The 19,702-nt window shown below is 43.8% G+C and overlaps 1 protein-coding gene across 2 annotated transcripts in view; it reads left to right on the top strand.

Moving 5' to 3' along the window:
- The first annotated feature begins 253 nt into the window (after positions 1 to 253).
- Positions 254 to 19,702, top strand: part of PTGR1 (prostaglandin reductase 1) — a 34,579-nt gene continuing 15,130 nt past the window's right edge. Inside the window, exons 1-6 of one of the 2 annotated variants that reach the window (XM_054500506.2) lie at positions 254 to 429; positions 2,662 to 2,777; positions 5,723 to 5,768; positions 6,988 to 7,044; positions 12,296 to 12,463; positions 16,634 to 16,751. In XM_054500506.2, the coding sequence (XP_054356481.1) occupies positions 2,672 to 2,777; positions 5,723 to 5,768; positions 6,988 to 7,044; positions 12,296 to 12,463; positions 16,634 to 16,751 (495 nt within the window). In that variant the 5' untranslated portion in view covers positions 254 to 429; positions 2,662 to 2,671. Of the gene's footprint in view, positions 430 to 535; positions 694 to 2,661; positions 2,778 to 5,722; positions 5,769 to 6,987; positions 7,045 to 12,295; positions 12,464 to 16,633; positions 16,752 to 19,702 lie in introns of those variants that run through there. The other variant, XM_054500507.2, reaches the window with a different exon arrangement.

Genomic DNA, 19,702 nt, shown 5'->3' with positions numbered 1-19,702 from the left:
CCTTTGGACCCTTCTGGCCTGCTTGGCAGATGCCACGGCTGGTTCCCCCACGGGGCATATTTCCGCCGGGCTCCAAATTAGGACCCCAAGCGGAGGTCCAGTGTCACCTGGACAAAGCTCTGTTAGGGATTTTACTATCAGAAGTCCCCAACCCCCCTACACACACACACACACACACACGCACACACACATGCACACACACGCGCGCGCACATGCACATAGGCACACACACACACACAAACGCACTCAGATTTCCCGGACCCTGATTTTCCTCCTGTGACCTTTTCGGGGCCGGGCTCTCACCCTAAAGAAGCAGCCCCGCCCTGGGGTGGCCCCACCCTCTCCTGGGACCTGTCATAAGCCGGACCCCGGGCACCTGGTTGCGCAGTCCCAGCCGCCTTTTCCAGGCAGTGGAACCTTCGGGCTCCTGTAAGTAGACCTCCTGCTTTCTTTCCTTCCCTTTTCTCCCTCCTCTAACCCCCTTGCTTTCTTCCTGCCAAGTTTCTAGACGCCCCAGTGGAGGAGGTTTCCTCTTAGACCTCCTCCCCTTACGTCGAAATGACCGCTGGGTCTTGCACTCGGAGGATCTTGGGAGCCGAGGTCCCGACGCCTCCCGGCCCTGCAGTTCCTTGGAGAGCTTGGAGCCGCGCGCCCAAGGGAATAGGAAAGCTTGGTTACAACCCGGGACACCCGGTAGCTGCCTGCACCCGGGAGGGGGCTGGCCAGGGAACTTGCGGGACTGCACAACGGGGGGAGGGTAGAAGAAGAAAGATCGGGGTGGGGATTCGGGAATGGGCACGCGGGCGGCGGGTGGCGGTGGCGGGCGGCGAGGGTGGGAGCAAAGGGCGAGCGGCGAGGGTGGGAGCAAAGGGCGAGCGGGCAAAGGCCGGGCGCCGCGCCAGGCCCCCTCCTCGGGCGGGCGAGACCTTCCCACGACCTCGCCCCTCTGCGGCCAGACCCTTTCCAGGAGGGCTTCTGGACTTGTAGCGAGTTTGGAAGCCCAGCTGTTGCTTTTTTGGGGAAAGGGACAAAGATGTGTGGACTCTAAAAAAGTTGAACTCGTAGAAATAATGACTAGAATGATGGTTGCCAGAGGCTGGGAGCGGGTTCGAGGGGGAGTGGGGGCTTGTTGGCCAAAGGGTACAAAGTTCAGAGACGAGAAGAATAGGTTCTGAGATCTGTTGCACAGCTGAGTGACTAGAGCCAATAATGTGTATTTCAAAATAACAGAGTAAACTGCAAATGTCTCACCATAAAAATGATACGTAGGGCCGGACGCGGTGGCTCAGGCCTGTAATCCCAGCACTATGGAAGGTCGAGGCGGGCGGATCATTTGAGCTCTGGAGTTCTAGACCAGTCTGGCCAACATGGGGAAACCCCGTCTCTACTGAAAATACAAAAATTAGCCGGGCGTGGTGGCGGGCGCCTGTAATTCCAGCTACTCAGGTGGCTGAGACAGGAGAATCGCTTGAACCCGGGAGGCGGAGGTTGCAGTGAGCTGAGATCGCGCCATTGCACTCCAGCCTGGGCGACAGAGCGAGACTCCGTCACAAAAAAAAAAAAAAAAAAGTCTTAATTTTAAAAAAAGAAAAGAAGGAACAACCCCGGGCTGTAGATCGGACCGCCCCCCTGGCTCCCTCGCAATGCGGGAGTGCTCCCTCCAGGCCACCCGTGTCCCCTCCCCGCGGCACCCGTGGGGGAGCTGGGGAGGTCACCGGCAGCTCCAGATCGTTTTGTAACTGGATTGTTTGTAGCGGATGCACCCGCGGGAAGGCGCAGGTCCCAAGTGATTCGGCAGAGTTCAGTCCAAGCAGAACGTCCTGAACCCCCAGCTCGGGGCAGCCTTCATCATCTCCCCTTGCTTTGGTGTAGCGTTTCAGCTCAAAATCGGTTTGGTGTGGAGTTTAAACTCAAATCCCTCCTGGGCCAAAGAAAATTCGCACCCGATGGCTGAGTGCAAGAGGCTCACACCTGTAATGCCAGCACTTTGGGAGACAGAGGTGGGCGGATCGCCTAGGCAACACAGTGAGGCTCCTCTCTACAAGAAAGAGAGAAAAAAAAAGTATTAAAAACAAACAAACAACAACAACAAAAAAAAACGCACCTGAAAATGGGGCGGAGCAGCGGCGCCCCCCGGTGGTTTTCAGGAGTTCTGAGACTGCCTTGAAATGCCTGGCTCTTTCCATCTGAAAGAGGTGCATGGACTTCTATCTATTGGGTTCTTTGTGTTTGATGCTTTTTCTTAGAATTCACTCCATGTGAGATGAGAGACGGAATGGAATATTCGCACTCACGGTAACTGTTCAGTGCCGTAGAGAAACTCTAGCCTGGCAGTGGCTGGGAAGAATTTCCTTGTTGTTTTATATTTTTTCCTCATCTTGAAGATTTCTTTAAACCTCAGTTTCCTCATCCGTACACTGGCAATGATACTAATGTCTATCTTATAGGGAAGTTATAAGGATAAAATGAGGTAATCTATATGAAGTGTTTAGCACAGCACCAGAAACATAGTAAATGTTAAATGAATGTGGTTGGCGTGATGTGATAATGATAGGATTTGAGGATATTGTAGTTGTGCTGTCTGGTCTCAGTTTGATGGCTAGAGAACTGTTAGAATGCAGTCACTTCATGGCAGTTGACTACATATTTACTGTGTTCTAGGAGCTTCAGGATGGTTCGTACTAAGACATGGACCCTGAAGAAGCACTTTGTTGGCTATCCTACTAATAGTGACTTTGAGTTGAAGACAGCTGAGCTCCCACCCTTAAAAAATGGAGGTAAGTCGTACTAAAAATATTTCAGAGTTGGAAGGGACTGTGTCAGTTAGCTTTTGCTGCATAACAAACTACCCCGAAGTTTAGTGACTTTGAGCAACAATGGTTTATTAGTTCACAATTCTTTGGGTTGGCAATTTGGGCTGAGTTAAGCTGGGTGGTTCTTCTTAGGTCTCATCTGGGGTAAATGGTTAATTTAGGATGGGCCTTGCTCACATGTCTACTGGTTAGCAGGCTTTCTGTTGGGGTGCATGCCTTAGTTCTCATCTATGTGGCCTTTCTAGCAGGCTAGCTGGAGCTCTGTTCTTATAGTGGCCCCATAGATCTAGAGCAGCAGGAGTTGGCAAGCTCCAATGTGCAAGCACTTTCTCTTTTTTTTTTTTGAGACAGAGTCTTGCTCTGTTGCCCAGGGTGGAGTGCAGTGGTGTGATTTCAGCTCACTGCAACCTCTGCCTTCTGGGTCCAAGCGATTCTCTTGCCTCAGCCTCCTGAGTAGCTGGGATTACAGGTGTGCGCCGTCATGCCCCGCTAATTCTTGTATTTTTTTTTTGAGACGGAGTCTTGCTCTGTCACCCAGGCTGGAGTGCAGTGGAGCAATCTCGGCTCACTGCAATCTTTGCCTCCCAGGTTCAAGCGATTCTCCCTGCCTCAGCCTCCTGAGTAGCTGGGATTACAGGTGCCCACCAACACGCCTGGCTAATTTTTTTTTTTTTGTATTTTTAGTAGAGATGGAGTTTCACCATGTTGGCCAGGCTGGTCTCAAACTCCTGACTTCAGGTGATCCACCTGCCTCGGCCTCCCAAAGTGCTGGGATTACAGGCGTGAGGCACAGTGCCTGGCCTTAATGTTTGCATTTTTATTAAAGACGGGGTTTCCCATCTTTGCCAGGCTGGTCTTGAACTCCTGACCTTAGATGATCAGCCCGCCTTGACCTCCCTAAGTGCTGGGATTAAAGGTGTGAGCCACCATGCCCCACTGTGCAAGCGCTTTTCAAGCCTCTACTTGTGCCACGTTCGCTAATATCCCATGGTCAAAGAAAATCACAAAACCAAGCTCAGATTCGAGAGGCAGAAAATAGATTTCTTGATGGGAGAAGTGGCAAGGAGACCAGCACACAAGGGTGGGAGTTATTTGTGGCGATTTTGCAATCTGCCACAAAGACCTTTCCAGGGTTCTCAGTATGAATCCTCGATGTCACGTGGCAGGATTCCCCTGTTTTCATTGATAATTGAAATTCATGCTTGAGTGCATTACTCTTCATGGCTTTGACCAGACTATGGGGAGGATGTCCTCTCTATCCTCATGAGCCTGATGATGGCAGTGAGGTAAGCACTGCCCAGTAGCTATACGAAGAGTTCAGACTATAAGATGAGTCTCGGCCGGGCGCAGTGGCTCACACCTGTAATCCCAGAACTTTGGGAGGCTGAGGCAGGCAGATCACAAGGTCAGGAGATCGAGACCATCCTGGCTAACACGGTGAAACCCCATCTCTACTAAAAATACAAAAAATTAGCCGGGTGTGGTGGTGAGCACCTGTAGTTCCAGCTATTCGGGAGGCTGAGGCAGGAGAATAGCGTGAACCCGGGAGGTGGAGATTGCAGTTAGCCAAGATCGCGCCACTGCACTCCAGCCTGGGTGACAGAAAAAGACTCCATCTCAAAAAAAAAAAAAAAAGATGAGTCTCTAAGGAGTGTTTACAGGTAGGTAAGCTTTTGAGAAAAGGGGAAGCAATCAAGTAGCATGACAAAGTGATCATCAGTCCCATCTAAGCTGTGACAGCCATGACTCAAATTTAAAATTCCAAAGAATGTATACATGAGAGTCACTCCAGCAAAATGCATGTTCTCTCACACTAGCTGGGGCTGGCAATGGAACCATATGGTGAGCACTGTAACATAATGGTTTAAGTGTGGCCTTGGGCAAGTTACTTAACCTAACCTTAAATAAAATGGAAACAATATTTGTTGAATATCAAATGACATAATTCATGTAAAGCATGGAATGAGTGCTGAGTAAATAGCGTTATTATTATTATTATTAACTGGGCTGGGCCAAAAATGAGAACCCCTTCTTGTCTCTGCGATAGAAGCAGAGATGGGAAGACATTCCTGAAGCAGAAGTATTATCTGTGTTTTTTTAGAATACCCAAAACAGGCTGGGCATGGTGGCTCATGCCTGTAATCCCAGCACTTTGGGAGGCCAAGGTGGGCAGATCTCTTGAGGTTAGAAGTTCGAGACCAGCCTGGCCAACATGGTGAAACCCTGTCTCTACTAAAAATACAAAAATTAGCCGGGCGCAGTGGTGGGCGCCTGTAATCCCAGCTACTCAGGAGGCTGAGGCACGAGAATCACTTAAACCTGGGAGATGGAGGTTGCAGTGTTCAGAGATCAAGCCACTGCACTCCAGCCTGGGCAACAGAACAAGACTAGGTCTCAAAAAAAAAAAAAAAAAAAAAAAGAGGCCGGGCATGGTGGCTCACGCCTGTAATCCCAGCACTTTAGGAGGCCGAGGCGGGCGGATCATGAGGTCAGGAGATCGAGCTGTAGTCCCAGCTACTCAGGAGGCTGAGGCAGGAGAATGGCATGAACCCAGGAGACGGAGCTTGCAGTGAGCTGAGATCGCGCCACTGCACTCCAGCCTGGGAGACAGAGCGAGACTCCCTCTCAAAAAAAAATAAAAAATAAAAAAAAAAAAAAGAATGCCAAAAATAAAGGCATCAGGCCTTGAGTTCCGTTTTTTTGTTCAACATTTATTTTAGTTTTAGGGGTACATATGCAGGCTTGTTATACGGGTAAATTGCATGTGGCTGAGGTTTGGTGTACGAATGATCCTGTCGCCCAGGCAGTGAGCATGGTACCTCCCATGCCCCTGTCTAGTGGTGCTCAGTGTCTATTGTTCCTCTCAGGCCTTGAGTTTCTAATTGCCTATGGAATGCTTTATTTTGTAGAGGTCCTGCTTGAAGCTTTGTTCCTCACCGTGGATCCTTACATGAGGTATTATTTATTTCCCCCCTCAAAATGCTAATGCTGTGTTAAATGCTATTTGGAAGAAGTTCCATCTTTTAGAATATCCAACTGACTTAAAACATTGTCACTTTCCCTCTGTTTCTCCCAGCCAGTATCAGTGATGGGATTCATGCACGCTCGTCTTTTGCAGGCAAAGGTCTAAGTAGCTTAGTGAGGGATCACCTCAGTCCCTTTGTCCCAGCCGTCTCCTATCTGCTCTGCACAATTTGCCTTTCACTGCTCAACAGAATTACTTCCAGAAAAAAAAAAAAAAAAAAAGAAGGAAGAAAAAAACCTTAAAAGAAAAAAATAAAGCCTGGGCAACATGGTAAAGCCCTGTCTCTACTAAAAATACAAAAAGTAGCCGGGTGTGGTGGCACAGGCCTGTGGTCCCAGCAACTCAGGAGGGTGAGGCAGAAAGATCACTTGAGCCTGGGAGGCAGAGGTTGCAGCGAGCCAAGATCGTGCCACTGCACTCCAGCCTAGGTAACAGAGCAAGACCCCGTCTCATAAAGAAAAAAGAAGCCAAACCCCAATTTGTGCATTTCACTACTGGCAAGTAATTTGGATAGCGGAAGATGCGAAGACTAAAATCAGCTTTTCTGGCCTTCCATTTACCTGTATTCTTTTAATGTAGGTAAATCTGCAGTTGACTCAAACTTATATCCTCAGCAAACAACTCAGGGAGGGGAGGAAATCAAAAGCCTTTATTGACCACTAAGTCCTCAGTATTTTTTTGCCCCGGTAAATAACATAGCCATCATTCTTTTACACTTTTTTTCATAGCTGATTGATAAAGATTCAAATCTTAAGTGGAAAATACAGTTTAAATATGTTAATTGGCATCTTTTTGCGTAGCTAGTGTTTTCGGTAATAACTACCCAGTGGTGCCTGGGTTCTATTTTTAAAGTCATTGGTAGAAATTCATCTTTACTTGAACACGGCAGCAAGACTTTTGTGTCCATTCATAAAAAAATCCAACTGGAGTGCTTATCTGAGGTCACAGAGCAGAACTTCCTCTAACAGCTTTCCTCCTGCATCTCACCTAGTTGTAGCCCTTCATCTGTCTGGGTTTTATTGCCGCATACACTTACCCAGCAGTTTTTCATTTGGCTTGAAACTCAAAACAGTCCCCTGATGCTCCTATGTATTAAGAATGGAATTTTATTGACTTATCTATTTTTTTTTTTTTTTTTTTTTTTTGCAGATTCGCAGCCAGAAGTTTGAAGGAAGGTGATAAAATGATGGGGCAGCAAGTGGCCAGGTAATTATTTCCATTTGTCCCAATGCTTGGAAAATATATCTCCTCTACCTCCTGCTGGGTCCTGTCTCTGTCCATCGCTCCTACAATTTCTTCAGCCTGTGTTGTTCACTCACTGTGTGATCTTGGAATCAACTTGGGAAATTCTGTCCCCTTCCTGACTAGCTGGAAAGGAGGGAAGGATGTGAAATTGTCATTTTTTCACCACAACCTCCACCTCCCAGGTTCAAGCGATTCTGATTCTCCTGCCTCAGCCTCCCGAGTAGCTGGGATTACAGGCATGTACCACCACACCCAGCTAATTTTGTATTTTTAGTAGAGATGGGGTTTCTCCATGTTGGTCGAGCTAGTCTCGAACTCCCAACCTCAGGTGATCCGCCTGCCTCGGCCTCTCAAAGTGCTGGTATTACAAGCATGAGCCACTGCACCTGGCCTATATATAAATTTTAAATGGAATCATATGCCCTTCAGAAAACTGCTTTCTCTCAATTATTATGTTAAGGATATCTTTCATTGACAGTATATAAATAGACCACCTACCTTTTAATAGCTGCAAGTTATTTTATTATATTCCACCATTTAACTAATCTACTACTGATAACAACTGTTTTCAATTTTTTCTATCACAAATAATTCTTCAAGGAGCATGTATGTATTTATATGTGTATATCTGTGCATTCTTTGCCCTCTTGGATGAGTATTGCTTTACATTAAATTCCCAGAAGTATAAATTCTAGACCCAAAGAAATGTATATTTTTAATCTGAAAAGGTGATGACAAATTGTTCTTCAGAAAAATTATATGAAGGCTGGACGCAGTGGCTCATGCCTGTAATCCCAGCACTTTGGGAGGCTGAGGCCGGAGGATCACTTGAGGTCAGGAGTTTGAGACCAGCCTGGCCAACATGACAAAACCTGATCTCTACTAAAAATACAAAAATTAGCCAAGTGTGTTGGTGGGCATCTGTAATCCTAGCTATTCAGGAGGCTGAGGCATGAGAATCACTTGAACCCAGGAGGCAGAGGTTGCAGTGAGCTGAGATCACACCTCTGCACTCCAGCCTGGGCAATAGAGTGAGACTTGGTCTCAAAAAAAAAAAAAAAATGTATGAATGTTCACTCCTACAAATAGTATTAACCTGTTTCCATTATACTGTTCACCATCAGTCTCGGCAACCTGAGATAAATATATTGATACTTTATGGTTAGTTTAGTTTGCATTTCTTTTATTATTAGTGCTGTTGACCTTCTTTTTGTAAGTTAATTCTCAATTTTCTTCTGTGGATTATCTGTTTATATCCTTTGCCCTTTTCCTTTAGGTCTTATCGTTCGTTACATTGATTTGTAAAAGCTTCTTGTATGTTCAGGATATTAGTGTTGCAAATGTTTGGGCCTTTGTTGATCTTTCTTCTGTGTCCAATTACAGTTTAAAATTTTATGTGGTAAAATTATAAGTATTTATAATTATGGTCCTTTGGTTTCATCTCATGCTTAGAAAGGGATTCCCCACACCATAATTACTAAAATATTTATTCATGCCAGGGGCGGTGGCTCACACTTGCAATCCCAGCACTTTGGGAGGCCAAGGTGAGCGGATCACCTGAGGTCGGGAGTTCAAAACCAGCCTGGCCAACACGACGAAACCTCGTCTCTACTAAAAATACAAAAATTAGCTGGGCACAGTGGTGGGCGCTTGTAATCCCAGCTACTTGGGAAGCTGAGGCAGGAGAATCACTTGAACCAAGGAGGAGGTTGCAGTGAGCAGAGATCGCACCATTGCACTCCAGCTTTGGATGACAGAGTGAGACTCCATCTCAAAAAAAAAAAAAAAGTATTCATGTTTTCTGTATTTTATACTTTAATTTTTTATGACAAAAATTTTGAGTCATTTAGCTTTTATGAGTGGGAGCAGGTTCAGTGGCTCACACCTGTAATCCTAACACTTTGGGAGGCCAAGGTGGATGGACTGCTTGAATTCAGGAGTTGAAGACCAGCCTGGAAAACATGGCAAAACCTTGTCTCTTAAAAAAAACAAACATCTCATTCTTTATTTTTTTGAATTTTGTGTCTCAATGACTAGCCAGTTATTATAATACCATTGGTAGAAATCTTCTATGGATCTTTACTGGGATTTCAATGACCTTACAGATTTATTTAGAGGAAACTGACATCTTTACAATTTCTCTCTCCAAACACAAGGTATGCTTCTCCATTTATTCCTTTTGTCTTATATCCCATTAACAATTTTCTTCATATAGGTCTTATACGTTTCTTGCTAATAATGAAAGAAATGAGCATGTATTTGTGTTTGCTGGATTGGCAAACTATTTTTTTAAATATAATAGTAATGGAGATGATACACTCATACATTGATGGTGGAAGTGGAAGTTGGCACAACCTTCTAGAAAGGAATTTGGGAATATGGCAATATGCAGCAAGAGTTACAAATGTTTTAATACTCTTTGACCTAGTAATACCATTTATAGAAATCCTGACTAAGGAAACGGTATTGAGCCAGGTGCAGTCGCTCATTCCTATAATCCCAGCACTTCAGGAGGCCGAGGTGGGTGGATCTAGGAGTTTGAGACCACCCTGGGCAACGTGGTAAACCCCATCTCTACAAAACTACAAAAAAGTCTGGACGCAGTGGCTCACGCCTGTAATCTCAGTACTTAGGGAGGCTGAGGAGGGTGGATCACCTGAGGTCAGGAGTTCACAAGTAGCCTGGGCAACATGGTGAAATCTTGTCTCTACTAAAAATACAAAAATTAGCCAGGCGTGGTGGTGGGCGCCTGTAATCCCAGCTATTCAGGAGGCCAAGGCACGAGAATTGCTTGAACCTGGGAGGTGGAGGTTGCAGTGAGCTGAGATCGTGCCATTGCACTCCAGTCTGGGCAACAGATTGAAACTCTAGTCTCAAAAAAAAAAAAAAAAAAAAAAAAATTGGCCTGGCGTGGTGGCTCACACCTGTAATCCCAGCACTTTGGGAGGCCGAGGCAGGTGGATCACAAGGTCAGGAGATGGAGACCATCCTGGCTAACACGGTGAAACCCCATCTCTACTAAAAATACAAAAAATTAGCCGGGCGTGCTGGCAGGCACCTGTAGTCCCAGCTACTCTAGAGGCGGAGGCAGGAGAATGGTGTGAACCTGGGAGGCGGAGCCTGCAGTGAGCTGAGATTGCACCGCTGTGCTCCAGCCTGGGCAATAGAGCGAGACTCCGTCTCAAAAAAAAAAAAAAAAAGATTAGCTGGATGTGGTAGTGTGCTACTGTGGTCCCAGCTACTCAGGAGGCCAAGGTGGGAAGATCATTTGAGCTCAGGGGAGGTTGAGGTTGCAGTGAGCCATGATCATACCACTACACTGCAGCCTGAGCAACAGAGAGAGACCGTGTCTCAAAAAAAAAAAAAAGAAAAGAAAAGAAAATAATAATCATGTTTATGAATATTAATTAAAATATATTTCCTAGCAAGTGGACTCAGAGAAAAAAGGAAAAAAATTATTAACATTAGGAAAAATACTGAAAGTATCCTAATAACGGGGGCGTAATTAAATTCATTACATTTTTTGAAGGATTCTTACTAACATGGAAAAAAGTATAAATTATATAGACCAATGTAGTGTTGACAGATAAATTATAGGTTATAAAACATATAAAATTACTTCAATTATGTAAATATGTATAATACAGCCGGGCGCGGTGGCTCACGCCTGCATCCCAGCACTTTGAGAGGTCGAGGCAGACGGATCACGAGGTCAAGAGATCAACACCATCCTGCCCAATATGGTGAAACCCCGTCTTTACTAAAAATACAAAAATTAGCTGGGCGTGGTGGCACGCACCTGTAGTCCCAGCTATTCGGGAGGCTGAGGCAGGAGAATTGCTTGAACCTGGGAGTCAGAGGTGCAGTATGCCGAGATGGTGCCATTGCACTCCAGCCAGGTGACAGAGCAAGGCTCTGTCTCAAAAAATAAAAAATAAAAAAATAAGTATAGTACACATTTTTAAATATACCATTAAGATTGACATAAAATACACCCAAATGTTAGCAATTGTCTTTGTGCTGCGAGATTAGAACGGATATTTTTATTTTATATGTTTAAAATTTTCTAGAATAAATATGTGTTATATAACACTATGATCTGGGGAGTAAAGATGGTACAGAAGGATAAAGAGTTGGATGAAGAAAAGGGAATCAGTAAATGAGACAGAAAGGGTGCAGCTTAGAGGAGGAGGCAAAAAGCCAGCAGAGATCAGTACCCTGGGAACGAATGAGGGAAGACTTTTGGGTGACCCTGTGTTAATAGAGTGGAAAAGGGTAGGCTGGGCGCAGTGGCTCACACCTGTAATCCTAGCATTTTGGGAGGCCAAAGCAGGTGGATCACCTGAGGTCAGGAGTTCAAGACCAGCCTGGCTAACATGGTGAAACCCCGTCCCTACTAAAAATACAAAAATTAGCCTGGTGTGGTGGCGGGCGCCTGTAATCCCAGCTGCTGAGGCAGGAGAATTGCTTGAACCCAGGAAGTGAAGGTTGCAGTGAACTGAAATCACACCATTGCACTCCAGCCTGGGCGACAAGAGCAAGACTCCATCTTAAAAAAAAAAAGTATACATATATATATATATAGAGAGAGAGAGAGAGTGGAAAAGTAAAATCAGACAATGATTAAGGAATATCCACTGGATTTTGTGCTCAGGAGGTGGTTGTGACCTTAGTGGAGTAGTAGGGGTGGAAGGCAGGTTGCAGCGGGTTAGCACATGAATGGGAAGTGAAGAAGTTTGGCTGAAAAAGGAAGACGAAGGAGCAAGGAGATAGGGGAGGGATGGGATTATAAGATGGCAGAGTTGAGCATGCTTATATGTTGAGTGAAAGGGACAGTAGAGAGGAAAATCTCAAAGATTCTGGAGAGTGGAAGTCTAAGGGAAAGAGAGTGACACCTGAAGAAGAGAAGGCTAGTGTTCAGGTCACCTTGAGCCAGAGGACAGAGGCCTCTTGCTTAAAAGAAAGAGATGTGGGTGAGAACAGGCGCTCCTCGCCCCATGAGCCACTCCTCAAGTGGCTGGGCCAGTTGAGAGTTCTCTGGTGACCCCTATGCCAATGGCTAAGAATTAAGATGGAGAGGGGTGGTGGACTATCAGTCGTGGAATATCAACCTCAGTGCACTTTTGTCAACACTAACCCCACAGCATCCTGACTCCCTTGAAAGGGAAGACATGTCACATGCCTTAATGCCTTAATGTGCTTTATTTTTCAGAGTTGTGGAAAGTAAAAATGCAGCCCTACCAAAAGGAACTATTGTACTGGCTTCTCCAGGCTGGACAACGCACTCCATTTCTGATGGGAAAGATCTGGAAAAGCTGCTGACAGAGTGGCCAGACACAATACCACTGTCTTTGGCTCTGGGGACAGTTGGCATGCCAGGGTGAGTTTCATGGATATATTCCATTTGTTTCAATGTCTAACACTCTGGTTTTCCAAAACGGTTTGTTCAGAACTTCGTCAACAGGAAGATATTTGATGCATGATAGGCTCAGGGGCTGATTAGAGAAGATGGCAGGACTAAGAAGGAAGATCAGCCTAAGTGTCCATCAGTGGGTGAATGGATAAAGAAAACGTAGTCTATATACACAGCAGAATACTATCCAGCCTTAAAAAAGAAGAAAATCTTGTCATTTGTGACAACATTGGAGGACTTTATGTTAAGTGAAATAAGCCAGGCACAGAAAGGCAAATACCACATTATTTCACTTAAATGTGGAATCTAAAAAAGTTGAACTCATAGAATTAGAGAGTAGAATGATAGTTACCAAGGGCCGGGAGGCTGAAGGGTTGGGGAGATGTTGGTCAAAGGATACAAAATTTCAGTTAGACCCACCATGCCCGGCATGAATAAAGATTTTAGTAATTAATATTTACTAAAATCAATACCTTCTTACATTCAATTAGTGGACACTAAATAATTCCAGCACTTCTTATTCTTTCCTGCCTGCCCTGTACCCTCTACGGGTGAGAGCTCTTCCTCTTCCTGTGTTATCCCACTCATCCTTCCCTCTGCACTGTGAGCCAGGTGTGGAGGAGGAGAGGTGAAGGTAGACATGAGGAAACTGGTTGTTGAGAAGGTAATTTGTAAAATATTAGGAGATCCTTACTCCTGAAAGAGAAGGTAATTTATTCACTCATGTGTATTTCTTATTTATCTGATCCAAGCCACTAAGGAATGCATGTTAATGCATGTTTACTCTAAACAATCAACCAGTGGTTCTTAGTGACTGAGGTGGGGAGTCATACATGCCCGTTTCTAAGAATCCTCTGGCAACACATCACCCATTCAATGAGTCTTCTTGTCATTATGAGTCACTGACCAATGGGATGGGTCTTCTTTGCTAATGCCAGAGTTTTCTGGGCCAGTTCACCTAACCCCAAAAGAGAAGCAGAGGTTACACTTTCTGATTGAGTTATTCCACCTGTGACAACCAGCATCCCCCTCTCCCAGTATACCTTCTAGATATTTCCAGAGTTGGCTTTCAATTAGATATTCCGACCTAAGATACACAAAGCCTTTCCCAAACCTTACCTCCTTTTAAAATAAAATGGAGGCCGGGCACGGTGGCTCACGCCTGTAATCCCAGCACTTTGGGAAGCCGAGGCAGGCGGATCACAAGGTCAGGAGTTCGAGACCAGCCTGACCAACATGGTGAAACCCTGTCTCTACTAAAAACACAAAAATTAGTCAGACATGCTGGCATGTACCTGTAATCTCAGCTACTCAGGAGGCTGAGGCAGGAGAATCGCTTGAATCCAGGAGGTGGAGGTTGCAGTGAGCCGAAATCGCACCACTGCACTCCAGCCTGGGTGACAGAGCGAGATTCCATCTCAAAAAATAAAACAAAAAATAAAATAAAATAAAATGGAGACAGGATGAAGAAGTCAAAAGTAAAGAAATCCTTGAGGGAAAATTAATGGTGTACTTTGGACTAAGACGGACTTAATAGAATCAATGGTTTGGAAAGCAAATACATGCGCTCTTCCAACTTAATTGAAGGAAATGATGCAAAACGTTGGGGGGAATGTTAAATCTGTGGAGTCTGGACAGCTAAAACACACCCTAGATTTCAAAGTTCAACTTTTCTTATAGTCTATATCAGAAGTCCTAGCATTCTTGAAAGTTGACCCATCCCAGCTAGGTATGGTGGCTCATGCTGGTAATTTCAGCACTTTAGGAGGCTGAGGTAGGAGGATCGATCGCCTTAGGTAAGGAGTTGGAAACCAGCCTGGGCAACATAGTGAGACCTTGTCTCTACAAAAAAATTTAGAAATTAGCTGGTTGTGGTGGTGTGTGCCTCTTGTCCCAGCTACTTGAGAGGTTGAGGTGGGAGGATCGATTGAGCCCTAGAGGTTGAGGCTGCAGTGAGCCATGATTGTGCCACTGCACTCCAGCCTGGGCAACAGCGCAAGAACCTGTCTCAAAAAAAATTTTTTTGTAAAGGGAGTAGTTCTCAATTGCTAGCATTCATAAGAATCATCTAGAGTCTTATTAACATTTGGATTATTTCTGAATCAGTGGGTCTAGGGTGAGGCCTGAGAATCTAAATGTTTAACAAACATTTCAGCCGGGTGTGGTGGCTCACACCGGTAATTCCAGCACCTTGGGAGGCAGACGTGGGCGGATCACAAGGTCAGGAGTTCGAGACTAGCCTGGCTAACGTGGTGAAACCCTGTCTCTACTAAAGATACAAAAAATTAGCTGGGCGTGGCGGCACATGCCTGCAATCCCAGCTGCTGGGGAGGCTGAGGCAGGAGAATCGTTTGAACCCGGGAGTTGGAGGTTGCAGTGAGCCAAGATCACCCCATTGCACTCCAGCCTGGGTGACAGGGTGAGACTCTGTCTCAAAAAAAAAACAAAAAAAAAACACATTTCAGGTGATTCTGAGACAGGTGGTGCTGCCTCCCCCTTTTGAAAAACACTGTGTTAAGGGAATGTTAGATATTTGGATTCTTAGAAAAAATGCTACCTGTGCCTGTCACTGCCTTCTATTCAATGCCAACTTCTCATGGGCCCCAAATATAGTCAGAGGCTGTGTAAGCTAAGTAATGTCAACATGTAGGTTTGTTTTTTTTTTTTTTAATGCAGAAATAACTTTACATGAATTTGTCTGAAATTCTTCAAGTGGCTTAACAGTCACTATAATGGGTCTGGATTTTATTGGCTGAGATTCAGGGCTGCAAAAATATAGCTTAACATTTTCCACTACTGAACTTCATTTCTACCTCAAGCCCTCCTTTCGGCTAGTGTAATAAGAGAAAACCTCATTTAAATTCAGTGATTTCTCACATCATTTCAAATTTAAAACTCAGGATTTCTTTTTTCTTCTCCCTGGGGTTGTTGCAAAGCTCCAAGGGATAATACAAGTTCTGTGTCAGTAGAAGGGGGACAACAACGACTTCTTGATCTTGATCTGTACTGGTCTTAAGCTGGTCTCCTGCTCAAAGTTACTTCCTTTCTCTAAGTTTTGAGATCCTTTCCCCCTTTCCTTCTTCCCACCCTTCCTTCCCTTTTCTTTTTTACACTTTGAAGCTCTTCTGAGGAATGAAATGGAAATATATATATAGCGCCAAATGATCAGCCTCTAAACAAAAACAACTCCTATGTACCCCAAATTCATATTTCACTCAGAATTTGAGCTCCTCAAAATTGCCACTGCCAATGACATCACTGTGAAAGTAGAGGATGCTTAATAACTTCTTACATTCAATTAGTGGGCGCTAAACAATTCCAGCACTTCTTGGTCTTTCCTGCCTGCCCTGTACCCTCTACGGATGAGAGCTCTTCCTCTCTGTTCTTCTCTGTTATCCGTCATTCCCTCTGGACTGTGAGCCAGGTGTAGGGGAGAAGAGGTGAAGGGAGACAGGAGGAAACTTTGGTTGTGAAGAAAGTCTTCAATCATATCACCTTCCAAACTCGCAGTCCAACGAGATGCGGTGGTGTCTTCACCCAGTCCCCATCAGTACTGCCAGTGCTGCATCTTGGTAGGTCCAGTAGCTCTTTTCCTGCAAGCTAACTTTGACATCTTACTTGGGGTAATACAGGGAAATTTCAGAAGGTCTTCCATACCACTTTGGAGCCATGGAAAGCTCCAGATGCTCCCTGTGACCCTCTCATGCCTAATATCACAGCATTGTAGCTACTCTGTGGCTATGTCAGCATGATAACATGGGGGCTTCTCCCATGAAGCTCATCATCTCCATAGAACTTACATGGGAATGAGGCATAGCTCTCTCTTCTTGAATCCCCAAAGTTTGAGAAAGATGGTCTATCTTTTGCCCCTGAAATTTGGCCTGTGAATGGACAGGATACAGCCCCTTTCTAGCCAATTCTCCCTTCCCTCCCTAGTTCACATCATCTTTATTCCTATCTGAAAGTAGAGATGGAGGAAGTAAAGCAACAGTGGCTGGCAATATTTATTTCCTATATTTTTGTCTTTTACTTGGACCCATGGCACTGGGCCATTGAGAAGGCCTTCAAGATATATATAAATGAGTTATAGAGGAAAGAAACAACTCTATTCGTATATCCTTAATTTTCTTCCTTTAGCCTGACTGCCTACTTTGGCCTACTTGAAATCTGTGGTGTGAAGGGTGGAGAAACAGTGATGGTTAATGCAGCAGCTGGAGCTGTGGGCTCTGTCGTGGGGCAGATTGCAAAGCTCAAGGTAAGTGCCTTTCTCCAGTAACAAGCCTTTATTCAAAACCCGTTGGGAATGCAACAGTGAACACAGCAGATCTTCCTTGGCCTCGGGGAGTTTATAGTCTAGTTGTCTTCTTTAGAAGTTGGAGATTGAGAAATTGGAGGAATGGGGAAAACTATACCAAAGATAAGCTGAACATTGTTATTTGATAATATTGCAGATAATCAAGTCAGAAATGGCCTCTGTCTAGAGTAGTGAGTTTATCAGCATTTATCATTTTCATATTTTTTACTGAATATTCTACTGCTACAGCTTAATCTTCTTTCTTCATGATTGTCCTTAGCAATAGAAGAAGGGACTTGAGATCAGCCAACTAAGAGTCATCACCCACGTGGCCCCACTGCCAAGGCTGTTGTACTAGAAGGAAATGGGCATTCAGCCCAGAGCAGTGGGGCCATGGCTTGCAAACTAACTCCTGGGAGGTACCCAGGACAAGGAAACGTTGGCTCTGATTTAGGCAGATGTCTGCTCAGGGGATCCAATCTGATGGTGTGTGTATAGAGTAGGCGACAACTCAGACACAGTAGGGATTTGTTATTACATAGTGGGAAGGTGATCTGGCTCGACTGATCCTTTGCCCAAGGCTGGGATGCAGGATTCATGACCTAGGTCCTAGGGGACAAGTTAGATGGAGTACAGATGAGTACAGGGCTACAACCAACGGCCAAGGGTTTGGACTGGTCTCCAGTGCTAATAGGAGCTTGGAATACAAATGTGAGGCTACCATAGAAGTTGTAGAATAATTTGTTTAACTAAGTAAATAAATAGGAATAGATATTAAATTTTATCAAATGCCATTGCAGCATTTATCAGGTTCACTTTTCAGTGAATGGATTACATTAGTTTTCCAATGTCGAACCATTCTGACATTTCCAGAATAAGCTTTACGTATGTATGGTATATTATGGGCTTATACCTTTGGAATTGACTTGATAACATTTAAAATAGAATTTTTGCACCTACAGTCACAAGTGAGTTTGGTTTAAAGTTTACTTTTTGTTCTGGAATTTAGCTAGGCTTGGATTATGCTAAAATTACAAAATGAATTAGGATTATTTCTAAATATTCCAATTTCAAATATCCTATTAAAATCATAAGGGGCTTTTATCCCGTAAGTTTGATAGGACTTGTGCTTAAACCTATTCTTTTATATTCGACCTTTCTGTCCATTTTATGTGTGTTTCTGTAAAATGCAGCTATTTGCATTTTTAACCCATCTGAAAGTCTCAGTGTTATAATAGTTAAATTTAAGCCATTCATATTAATTGCCATAACTGGAATGTTTGGTCATATTTATATTATCTTGCTTTGTTTTCCATTTATTGGTTATTTCTTTCTGTGTTATTTTCTTTGTTCTTTTTCCTCTAGTTACTGAGAACCTAAGTTTTATTTACATTCTGCTAATGTTTACCTTTTTACCAATTATTTAAAATCTGTTTTATTTATATCCCGCTACTATTCATATACATATTTTATATACCAGAATAAACATATATACAATATATGTATATAAACTTCTAACAGTATATTTTTCCCCATATTCTACCCCTACATCCTAGATTTTTATTCAATAATCTAATAAATAATAAAAATCTCATATTATTATTAAAACTTTTTGGTTATGACATCTGAAAATGCCTTTTAATTTTGATGCATATAGAATTCAAAGGACCTGCCAGGTGCAGTGGTGTGTGCCTATAATCCCAGCTTCTCAGAATTCTGGCTGAGGCAAGAGGATCCCTTGAGCTCAGGAGTTCAAGACCAGTCTGGGCAATGTTGTGAGACCTTGTCTCTAAATTTAAAGAAAAAATTCAAAGGACCCAATCCTTTTCTCTCAGAGCTCTATAAAATTGCTCTACTTTTTCAATTTCTATTTAGGGTTGCAGATGAGACATTCAAAGCCAATCTGATCCTGTTTCCTTTGTAGGTAATTAGACTTTTCTTTTAGGTGCTTATAAGCATTTCTTGTTATTCTTTGAATTTAGAAATATCACCAGGAAATGTCTATGTCTGTCTTTGTTTAATCCTGCCTGCAACTTAGTTAGCCATTACAATCTGAAGACCAACGTTATTCTTCAGATGAAGAACAGTTTTCTTCTTCTATTTAATTATTTTTTTCATCTATTCTGTTTTCTTCATGAGGAATGGTATATGTTCATTCTGTTTCCCTTAGGACTATACTTGTATGCTATCTTTGCTCTCATAATTACATCTTTTGTACTTTTTCCTCTGAATTCTGTACTTTCTTAATCTGGTCCTCCAATTGAATTACATGACTTGCAGCAGCATCAGTTTCTAGATTAGCAATTAAGTTTTTCATAGCTAAGGCTCATCACATTCTGGGATTGCTTCCTTTCCCCATAACCTGCACTTGTTGACTAATGTAGTATCCTTTTGAATTTCCCTGAGAAACTTGAAATGGTATGAACACATCTTTTAAAATATCTTCTCTTCCCTGTAGAAATTCCACTGGAGACTGCCATGCTAAGGAATTTATATTCAATCTTTAAAGAAGTAACATGATTGGTTCTGCTTTTTAGAAACATCACTTAGGCCTTGGTAGGAGGATGGTTCCTAGGCACACTATACTAGAGACAAGAAGTCCACTTAGGAGGCTCTTATAATAATTCAAATGAAAATTTTGATGCATCGACAAAGATCGGAAGTCAGAGTCAGCTTTTTTTTTTTTTTTTTTTGAGACGGAGTTTTGCTCTTGTTGTCCAGGCTGGAGTGCAATGGTGCGATCTCAGCTCACCGCAACCTCCGCCTCCCAGGTTCAAGCTATTCTCCTGCCTCAGCTTCCCGAGTAGCTAGGATTACAGGCATGTGCCACCACGCCCGGCTAATTTTGTATTTTTAGTAGAGACTGGGTTTCTCCATGTTGGTCAGGCTGGTCTTGAACTCCCGACCTCTGG

Source organism: Pongo pygmaeus, chromosome 13 (assembly GCF_028885625.2).
Source record: "Pongo pygmaeus isolate AG05252 chromosome 13, NHGRI_mPonPyg2-v2.0_pri, whole genome shotgun sequence".
Lineage (NCBI taxonomy): Eukaryota > Metazoa > Chordata > Mammalia > Primates > Hominidae > Pongo > Pongo pygmaeus.
The sequence above is the reverse complement of the archived record's forward strand: the minus strand, read 5'-3'. Positions and strand labels throughout refer to the sequence as shown.